Source organism: Syzygium oleosum, unplaced genomic scaffold (genome assembly GCF_021117445.2).
Source record: "Syzygium oleosum isolate NSW1041296 unplaced genomic scaffold, Sole_v2.1 Sole_v2.12, whole genome shotgun sequence".
Taxonomy (NCBI): Eukaryota; Viridiplantae; Streptophyta; class Magnoliopsida; order Myrtales; family Myrtaceae; genus Syzygium; species Syzygium oleosum.
The window spans coordinates 9,381,323-9,392,382 of record NW_026607496.1 but is presented as its reverse complement, the minus strand read 5'-3'; the positions used below and the strand labels follow the sequence as shown (position 1 = coordinate 9,392,382).

Below are 11,060 nucleotides of genomic sequence, written 5' to 3'. Positions count from 1 at the left end.
ATGCTTAGAAATTGTTCTCGGGTACGAAATAAAAAAAAATTATTTCTGAGTAGAATCAGTTCCCGGGCACATAATGATTGCCAAATGCACCTTAAGGACCCAAGTCCATTGGACCGTCTCCATCACGGCCATCCATTTCATTAGATGCACGAATTGATGATAGTGGTGGACTCAGTTTAGTTGACCTGATTCTAATAGTTTTTCTTGCAGCGAGTCTTCATGTCATTAGCTTGGGGCTTCATTTTTGGAGGATGACAATTTATCTAAACATTCATTTATTTCGCGAAAAATATTTTCCTTATTTTTGGGCATTTGGTTCGTTTAGGCAAATGAATCAACGGAAAATATTTTCCTAGTCAATGGAAAATATATGCTTAAATTTAAGAAAATAATTACTTCTTTGAAAAATTGGAAAACGTCATCCAAAATATGATTAGGCAACTGCATTTGGACTCAAAAGTTTACGCTTGGATACGGGAATCCCAACACTGATTCTAGGATCCTTGGCATTCAAGACCACGTCTTCAACGGTCGAACCCGAATCCATCAAGGCCGGGCCTAGGCCCTCCTCGCCCACACCCGGGTCCATCAAGTCTAGGCCTAAAACCTTGGTGCCTATGCCCAATGCCTTTTCACTTGAGCTCCGTCCATAAATGCAATGCTCGGGTCCCTAACGCTCGTCGCGGGCTATAGCGACCTAGCATTGGGTGAGCTTGTCCCTCACCTGTGGACGGTCGTTGACCAAGGAAGAAAGAGAAAAGGGAAAAAAAGAAAAGAAAAGAAATCAATAATTAAAATTAATTAAAAATTTCGAAAATTTTAGTAATTTTCCTTAGGAAATTACCAAAATATTTTCTAGTTTATTTTCAGGTTTTAGCCAGACACCGGAAAATATTGTCATTTTTCTGAAAATGACTTCTCAGGAAACATTTTTTATAAATGTCACATTTTCCGCGAAACAAACCGAGTCTAGGTGGATCGTTCATTTCATCTTTTCTTTGTCTCGGAGAAATCCATTTGCAAAGACTCAGTATCTTGTCATTGCACTTTGTGCAGAAATAAGAGGTCGGTATATTAATGAATCTAAGAAGGGCACTTTCTCTGCATGAACTGCATTGGCAACTAGTGATTACCATCGCTATATTCTTCAATGGCACTTAATTCCCCTCCTACAATCTGCCACCCTGAAGCTCCCAAAACAGGATTTTCACTATAAAACCCCGAGCACCAGCAAGACTTTACATAATTAACCTACATAACCCGCCTGATCTGCAAACCCATCACAGGATCCGGACGAGGACTAGGATCAGGAAAAAGAAAAGGAGAACCAAGACAAAGAACAATAAGACATACCCAATAGATTAAACCAGGACACATGGTTAACTAACGAATTGGAATGGGTGTTGGTTATGTCTTAAGGACCATTTTCAGTCATTTTTGTTCTGGTTTGTTAGCTGGTTGTTTTTTGGTTTTACTTAGTCAACAAGATAGTAGGAGTTTGTTGTTTTCAGCTCCTATTTTGTTGCTAGTTAGTGGTGTAGTGGTTTTTGTCAGTTACTAAGTTAGTGCAATTCAGTTTTCGTTTTTTTAAAAGAGCTATGTACTCTTCTCGTTTTCGAGAATGTAAAAAAGTGCATTTCCAGATCAATCTTCTCTTGTTCTTCTACATTTGAGAGCACATTCTCTGTAACAACAGAGAGCACATTCTGTGCAACAAAACTGGTATCAGAGCATTATTGATCTTAAGGGACTTGTGAGAGAGTGCTAAATTCGAAGTAGAGCAAGAAAGATGGAACAAACTGGTGTACCTTCTGCCTCATTCTCAACCATCACAGCTCCAATCTTCGATGGAGACAACTACCAGGCATGGGCAGTGAAGATGCAAGCTTTCATGGAGGGTGCAGACCTATGGGAAGCTGTGGAAGAGGACTACGAGGTTGCTGATCTACCCAACAACCCAACTATCAATCAAATCAGGTACCATAAAGAGAAGGTAACCCGAAAAGCAAAGGCAAAATCTTGCTTATTTTCTGCTGTCTCCTCGACCATATTTACTAGAATCATGAAAAAAGATTCAGCACATGATATATGGAATTATATAAAGGAAGAATATGAAGGGGATGAGAGAGTGAAAGGAATGAAGGTGCTGAACTTGTTAAGGGAGTTTGAAAGGCAGCAGATGAAGGAGAATGAGTCTGTGAAAGAGTTTGTTGATAGGCTAGTTGATATAGCCAATAAGATAAGGGTGCTAGGGACGGATGTAGATGATAAAAAGCTGGTTCAGAAGGTTTTGGTTGCAGTGCTTGAAAGAGTTGAAGCAACCATTGCTTCCCTTGAGAACACTAAGGACATTTCAGACATCAAACTTGCTGAAGTCCTAAGTGCTCTATAGGCTCAGGAGCAAAGAAGGCTTATGAGGAAAAAGGAGCCTATCGAAAGTGCTCTGCAAGCCAAGCTGAAGCTGCATAGTGCAGAAAAGGGAAGAGGATGGAACCAAAATAGAAGACATGTTGAGGCCAATCATAGTCATAGTCAGGGAGGTTCAAGCAGTGGTGGATATGACATGAAGTGGAATGCAGTTCCATGCAAGCATTGCGGGAAGAAAAATCATCCTCATTTCAAGTGTTGGAAGAGACCAGATGTGAAGTGCAGGAGGTGTCACAAGAAGGGCCATGTTGAGGCCATTTGCAGGGAGAAGCATCAGCAACAGCAAGCTGAAGGTCAAACTGCAGTAGCCAGTGAAGTGGAGCACCTGTTTGTTGCCTCCTGCTTCATCTCAAATGCATCTAGAGATGGATGGCTCGTGGACAGTGGATGCACCAACCATATGACAGCTAATGAAGGATTATTTAGCAATTTAGACAAATCTGTGAAGTCTAAAGTCAGGATTGGCAATGGAGAACGCATAGAAGTAGAAGGCAAAGGTGACGTAGTGCTTGAAGGTCCTGGTGGTGTTAAGCTTATCACAGAGGTTATGTTTGTGCCAAAGATAGATCAAAACCTGCTGAGTGTGGGTCAGTTAGTAGAGAAGGGGTTGAAGGTCGTGTTTGAGAAGAGTGAGTGTGCCATAGGAGATGAGAATGGTTACATCCTTTTCAGGATTCCTATGAGGAACAAGTGTTTTACATTTGATCCAGTTGATGAGAATTTTGAAGCCATGAAAAGTATACAAGATGAGGAGGAGTTATGGCATAGAAGACTGGGTCATTTCCATAGCAAGGGGCTGCAATACTTGCAGCAAAATGAAATGGCAGTGGGGCTACCTATGTTGCAGAAGGAAGTAACTGGCTGTAGAGCATGTTTACAAGGCAAGCAAGTGAGGATTCCTTTCAAGAGGTCAAATTGGAGGGCCAGTGAAAAGTTGCAACTAATCCACACAGATGTGTGTGGTCCAATGTCAGAAGAATCACTGAACGGCAGCAAATACCTCATCACTTTCATAGATGACTGCACTAGAATGTGTTGGGTGTACTTCATGAAGAATAAGGCTGAAGTTAATGAGATTTTTTTGAGGTTCAAAAGAGAAGTAGAGAAGGAGAGTGGCTGTAATATCAAGACAATTAGGTCAGACAATGGAGGAGAACACACCTCAGGCAGTTTCAGGGCTATATGTGATGATGCAGGGATCAAGCACCAGCTCATCAGGCCATACACTCCACAAGAAAATGGAGTGAGTGAAAGGAAGAACAGAAGTATCATGGAGATGGCCGGATGCATGCTACACGAGAAAGAACTCCCTAAGAAGTTCTGGGCTGAGGCTGCCAACACTGCAGTCTTCCTTCTTAACAGACTGCCCACTAAAGCTCTCAACAAACAGACACCATTTGAAGCATGGCATGGATATAAGCCTAAGGTGAGTAACCTGAAAGTGTTTAGCTGCATTTGCTATTCACTGGTTCCTTCTGTTAAGAGAGATAAGCTTGATCCAAGAGGAAAAGCATGTATCTTTGTGGGGTATAGTTTGCAATCTAAGGCTTATAGAGTTTATCATCCTGCTAGCAACCAGGTTGTGGTGTGTAGAGATGTGAGTTTTATGGAAGATGAGAAGTGGGACTAGTCTGTGGAAGGTGGCAAGGCTGAAGAGGAGGTAGTGCCATTGCAGGTTGAACCAAATGAAGTGGAAGTCGAGGATCTAATTGATCATGATCCTGCGAGAGGCACTAGATCTCTTGCTGAAATCTATGAGAGATGCAATACAGCTATGCTTGAACCAGCTAGCTATAAGGAAGCAAGTGAAGATGTGAAATGGTGTGCTGCAATGGAAGAAGAAATCAGAATGATTGAAAAAAACCAGACATGGGATCTAGTTGAGAGGCCCAGAAGCAGAAAGGTGATTGGAATGAAGTGGGTATTCAGGACAAAGTTGAATCCTGATGGCTCAATACATAAGTACAAAGCAAGACTTGTTGTCAAAGGCTATGCGCAAGTATGGGGGGTAGACTACTCTGAAACCTTTGCTCCAGTGGCAAGGTTGGATACTATAAGAATGCTGCTAGTAGTTGCTGCACAAAAGGGCTGGCAAGTATTTCAGCTGGATGTGAAGTCAGCCTTCTTGAATGGAGAGCTAGTGGAGGAGATATATGTTGAGCAGCCTGATGGCTTTGTAGTTAGAGGCAAGGAAGATTATGTGTACAAGTTGAGGAAAACCTTGTATGGCTTGAAGCAGGCTCCAAGAGCCTGGTATAGTAAAATTGATAAGCATCTGCAAGAACTTGGGTTTAAAAAAAGTTTGAGTGAAGTGACTCTATATGTGAAGAAGGGTGTGGAAGGTGTAACTATTGTCTCTCTTTATGTTGATGATCTTTTGGTTACTGGTGATTGTGAAGAGCAGATTGCAGAACTAAAGAGAGGGCTGATGAAGCAATTTGAAATGACTGATCTTGGACTAATGTCCTTCTTTTTGGGAATGGAGGTGCAGCAGAGGAAAGACGAGGTATTCATCTGTCAAAGAAGATATCTAAGAGAGATCTTAAAGAGGTTTGAGATGGAGGAATGTAGAAGTGTGAACACTCCTATGAATCTAAAGGAGAAGCTGCAGAAGACTGAAGGAGCTGAGCCTGCTGATGAAGGTTTTTACAGAAGTTTAGTCGGTTGCTTGATGTATCTAACTGCAACAAGACCAGATATCCTGTATGCAGTAGGTGTGCTTTCAAGATTCCTAAGTTGTGCCGGTGAAGAACACTTGGTAGCTACAAAAAGAGTGATTAGATACTTGAAAGGCACTCAGTCATTTGGTGTCAAGTTTACTAAAGTGGACAATTGCAGGTTGCAAGGCTTTGCTGACAGTGATTGGGCTGGTTCAGTCGAGGATATGAGGAGTACAAGTGGTTTTTGTTTTACTTTGGGATCTGGATGTTTCACCGGAGCTCAAAGAAACAAGAAGTGGTTGCTCACCCATCTGCAGAAGCGAGTTTCTAGCAGCTATTGCAGCACCAATCATGCAATATGGCTGAGAAAGCTGATGCAGGATCTGGAAATGGAAGTTGAAGGACCAACCGAGATACTTGTGGACAACCAAGCTGCACTAGCCATATCTCAAAACCCTGTCTTTCACAGGAGAACCAAGCATTTCAAGATCAAGTTCTACTATCTGAGGGAAGTGCAACAAGAAGGTGAAGTGAAGCTACTCTATTGCAAGACAGAAGATCAGGTGGCTGATGTGTTTACTAAGCCACTGCAAGCAACCAGACTTGAGTTACTGAAGAAGAAGGCTGGAATGTGTTCTGCTCCTTAAGCCAAAGAGGAGTATGTTGGTTATGTCTTAAGGACCATTTTCGGTCATTTTTGTTCTGGTCTGTTAGCTGGTTGTTTTTTGGTTTTACTTAGTCAACAAGATAGTAGGAGTTTGTCGTTTTCAGTTCCTATTTTGTTGCTAGTTAGTGGTGTAGTGGTTTTTGTTAGTTACTAAGTTAGTGCAATTCAGTTTTCGTTTTTTTCAAAGAGCTATGTACTCTTCTCGTTTTCGAGAATGTAAAACAGTGCATTTCCATATCAATCTTCTCTTGTTCTTCTACATTTGAGAGCACATTCTCTGTAACAACAGAGAGCACATTCTGTGCAACAATGGGAACTCCATTCCACCTCGCCGAGGCACTCAAACATGGGATCGATGGTCTTGCGCTCACACATTGCCCGGAAGACCTTGTCGAACTCCTCCCCGATGAGACTACCCTTTCCCCAGTGAGCAAACTCGTCCTTAGCTCCTCTCTCACGAACTTGTAGAGAGGGTACGACCGGCACTCCTTGATCTTGCTAGGAATCACGTTCCCGCTCTCGAACGCGAGCGGGTGCTCTCATCCTCTTTTGGCAACACAGCCTTCAGCTCGGCCTCGAACACTCTGATCTTGTGGAAAATTGAGGTGCTCGAGTTCTTCTCACTCTCTCCGTTCGACAATGCGTGTTCCGCCAGGACCTGTCTGAGCTTCTCCATCAGTGGGTGTTGACACCTAAATTTTTTGCCCAAAAATCATTTTCAAAAAAATTGGAGCTTGTTTTTCCACAAAAATATTTTGGAATTATTCTATAAAAAAAAAAAAAAAACCGGAAGAGCAAGGGCCAAGGATTCGAGTGTAGCTAACCGAGACCTGAGAGATCAAATTGCAAATGAACCAGCAAGTTGGGGCCAAAATACAATTTCCAAAAGTTGGGGGACCAAATCGCAAAATTTGTAAAATTTGCCCCCAAGCCCTTAAATCATCATTTTTACCCCTAATCAAGCTTGAAATTGAAAACGGGCAAGGTAAAATTGATCAGATCAAAGAGGAGTATGTTGGTTATGTCTTAAGGACCATTTTCGGTCATTTTTGTTCTGGTCTGTTAGCTGGTTGTTTTTTGGTTTTACTTAGTCAACAAGATAGTAGGAGTTTGTCGTTTTCAGTTCCTATTTTGTTGCTAGTTAGTGGTGTAGTGGTTTTTGTTAGTTACTAAGTTAGTGCAATTCAGTTTTCGTTTTTTTCAAAGAGCTATGTACTCTTCTCGTTTTCGAGAATGTAAAACAGTGCATTTCCATATCAATCTTCTCTTGTTCTTCTACATTTGAGAGCACATTCTCTGTAACAACAGAGAGCACATTCTGTGCAACAATGGGAACTCCATTCCACCTGCTGAGGCACTCAAACATGGGATCGATGGTCTTGCGCTCACACATTGCCTGGAAGACCTTGTCGAACTCCTCCCCCGATGAGACTACCCTTTCCCCAGTGAGCAAACTCGTCCTTAGCTCCTCTCTCACGAACTTGTAGAGAGGGTACGACCGGCACTCCTTGATCTTGCTAGGAATCACGTTCCCGCTCTCGAACGCGAGCGGGTGCTCTCATCCTCTTTTGGCAACACAGCCTTCAGCTCGGCCTCGAACACTCTGATCTTGTGGAAAATTGAGGTGCTCGAGTTCTTCTCACTCTCTCCGTTCGACAATGCGTGTTCCGCCAGGACCTGTCTGAGCTTCTCCATCAGTGGGTGCTGACACCTAAATTTTTTGCCCAAAAATCATTTTCAAAAAAATTGGAGCTTGTTTTTCCACAAAAATATTTTGGAATTATTCTATAAAAAAAAAAAAAACCGGAAGAGCAAGGGCCAAGGATTCGAGTGTAGCTAACCGAGACCTGAGAGATCAAATTGCAAATGAACCAGCAAGTTGGGGCCAAAATACAATTTCCAAAAGTTGGGGGACCAAATCGCAAAATTTGTAAAATTTGCCCCCAAGCCCTTAAATCATCATTTTTACCCCTAATCAAGCTTGAAATTGAAAACGGGCAAGGTAAAATTGATCAGATCAAGCCAAAAGGACCAAATTGGCTCAAATCGGGCATTCTCGGACAAGAAAGTGGCTAATTTTGAGGGACTTTCCTGCAAACTTGGGCATGGAAAATTGCAAATTCTGATTATCATCTTAAACTAATATACTTCAACTTTCAAACTGATCAAAAATTCCGACCAAATGAATGGATTAAAGCACTTAAATTAGCTTCCAAAAACCGGTCCACGATTTGGTCTCAATTCGAGGCTGCTGAGTAGCCAAATTTGTGGCCCCACCATATCCTACTCAGCCAGCCGATCAGCGTGAACTCTGGCCGAGGTGTGAGACCATCATTAGGAGTGCAAATGGACAAAAATTTGCCAGGGATAAGCTACTGAAGACACGTGATAATCTCAGTCAAACCTGCTCACTCAACAGCTGCAAATTATGATGATTTTGGAGTCAGAAAGTTGGTGAAGAGACTCAGTTTGCAGGCTTGGTAAGTGGGCAATCACGGGCTAAAAATCGGGTTGGATTTGATGGATAGGATCTCTGAAGCACGTTATTTTGGGGGATAAAAATAAAGGGATGAGACAAGAGGAAGGGGGTTGACGGTCGTTCCAAAAACTCACCCTCAGACGCAACTCAAAAAAGAAAAACCCAGAAAAGTTCCAGACTGACTTTTGGAGAGGAAAGTGAGATTTTCGTGAACTTCGAGCCAAAATTAGCCAAAACCTTCAACTAGAGAGTGGAACTACATTCAAAGAGCTTTCCAACCATAGGTCGCACGCCCCAAATGGATGTCGGGAAGCCACCCAAAATCCCCTCGAAAAGCAGCCCATTCTCGGGTCAAGAGAGAAACCCATAAATCTTGTGTGTTGAAGTCAGACGGTTACTGGTGAGGGAAAGTGGGAGTTTTTGAGAGACATGAGGAATATATGAGGATACCTGTGACTTGAAAATTAAACTAGAATACATCTAGTTTGGGTTAGTGTCAAATTAGTCAGAAAAGGAGGTCGTTGATTCTGGTTTTGGAGACCAACAAAAACCTTCGTTGTCAGTTCCTTCTTTGCAGATCTCATTTTCCAGTTTGAAGAAGCCTAGTTCCCCGCGCCCTTGGAAGACAGGTTTTTGGTTCCCTCGGCCAAGGGATACTTCAAAGAGAAACTAGGAAGCAAGGTGAGTATCCTACATGTATTTTTGTTCAATTTTGAATATGTTTTAGTTATGAAAAAATCAAGAGAAAACCAGCCCAGAGAACTGATTTCTGAGGCTGGAATTTTTGTAAGTGTTAGAGCTCCTTCATGAGCCCTAAATGTTTGACTTGCTACTCCTCTTTGCATGCGTTTTCTACCTTCGTGAGCTTGATGAATGTTATATGGGTGTACAAATTAGGCTGAGATCCACTTGGTTTGGTCTTTGAAGCCCCGTGTGAACCATGAGATCGCTTGCAACTTGAGTCAAAAGCCAAGCTAACCCACATTGATTCATGGCTAGTCATTATGAACCGTGCATGTATGCTTCTTGGGGGGGTTGTTTCGACGTGTTCGCTTGATCATTCTCCATGATGTTTGTTTCATTTAAAAGTAGATGTTACGTATATTCTCTCAGATGAAGTGATGTTTCCCATAGATCTTGCACGTGATGAGTGTCGGGGCTTAAACCTGGGCATGCAACAGGTTTGCTTGACCTGGGTTTAAACCCAAATTTGCAAAAGCAGCCCGAACCCACATATTGGAGGCCGATTCCAACTTGGTTCTCGTGCGTTTTAGGTTGTGATTTCTAGCTAATCTTGTTCTTTGCATGTGATAATATAACCTTGATACTTTGGTTCCACTTGATATTACACACGGAGTAAGATTGAAGGCCACGAATATGGCTCGAGGAAGCCATTTGGGGCATTTTAATGCACACCAAATGCTCGACGAAATGCCCAAACCAAGTTTCGATCTTGAAACGGTTGATTTGAGCCCGGTTCTCGTAATATTCATATTCTGAGTTGTTTCATGTTCACGTAAACCGAGCATAGGCCGATTTAGGGAATTATTATTATTTTTAAATAAAAAACGAAAATTAAAAAAAAAAATAGAAAAATTTCGAAAATCCAAAAATTGGAAATTGGGCTTCAGAATTGCTTTTCTCTCCCTTTTTGTGTGATTAGCGTATGTTTGATTGCTCCTCGCTTGATTCGCATGCTTTAAATTGCATGTTTAATTTAAACTCGCATGTGGTTGATTATGCGTGTTAGGTTCATGTAGTGATTGTTGCTTCCCTTAGCTTGGTTAGGAATGAATTTTTTTAAACTCCCAGTTAGTGTGAACACGTTAGGTGGTGAATTGAGCAAGATTAGGTACCGAAAGGGCACTAGTTGGTCAATTAGTGTAATCAAGTCCCCGTACCCATTGAATCTCTGGTTCGTAGAAGTAAAGCATTTCTCCCCTGCTTTGCTTGGGTGTCTAATCAACCCACCAAAAACTGATTAGTGGCGACTCCTAGGTGAAATTGATTTCCATGTTAATAACTTTAACTTAAGTCGCGAATTGGTATGAGCTTGGGAGAGCTCGAGCTAGGTTTAACTTAGTAATCCATTAGCCTAACCCCTTAGGCGGCAGGGCCGGTTTAGGGAGGTCGCGACAACTTGGCGACTCCGCTGGGGACTTGAGGACTTAGGCCTAATATAACTTGATTGTTTGTTAACTAACGTGGTCTTGTGACAGCGCTTCGTGAAGGCTAAGGTAAGTCCACTAACATTGTGTTAAATGGTTTTGTAGGTTAGGAGTTATAAGGGGTGAATTGATTGTTGACATGTTTGTTTTGCAGGTTGGTGTAAAGGGTGTACGTATATGTGAATGAAAATTGAAGTGTTGTTTTGATATCAACTGTTGTGCATGCTTTTACCTGCTTTAGCACTACACCTTGCACACACAAACCGCGATCTAAAACCCCGATCGCCTTAGGAAATCCATAGGAGGTGCCAAAAGTGTGGAAACCGTGCGGGGAAGGACCCATGGCTATCCCCTTTTGGTTCCGCCCATTTTCAAATAGTGATAAAGATGACTGTCTGACGTAAGTGCGGAATGGGAAAAACTCTTTTGATCTATTTGGGATGGGGACCTTTAGCCTTTAGAACTCCCACCTTTAGTGAGCTTCACGAGTCGGCATGCGATTTGTTTTTGTGTTTGACATATCCACCATTTTTGGGTAAAGGTTTGTACCTCCTTCGCGTTCAATAATCGCAACCCTTTTTTTTTCATGCGAATTTAAATTTACTTCGTAATAAATAGTGATTGATTTAAATGCCCCTAGGCTTAGATATCATGGGCCT

At 42.1% G+C, this 11,060-nt stretch overlaps 1 protein-coding gene and 1 pseudogene across 1 annotated transcript; one reads left to right on the top strand and one right to left on the bottom strand.

Annotated features, from left to right (window-relative positions):
- Positions 1-1,789: 1,789 nt before the first annotated feature.
- LOC115674159 (uncharacterized) lies at positions 1,790-2,392 on the top strand. Its single transcript, XM_030596489.1, has one exon. It carries the CDS (start codon positions 1,790-1,792, stop codon positions 2,390-2,392), a length of 603 nt encoding a protein of 200 aa, XP_030452349.1.
- A 3,517-nt stretch (positions 2,393-5,909) lies between these two features.
- Positions 5,910-10,744, bottom strand: LOC130139437 (uncharacterized; annotated as a pseudogene).
- Positions 10,745-11,060: the final 316 nt, after the last annotated feature.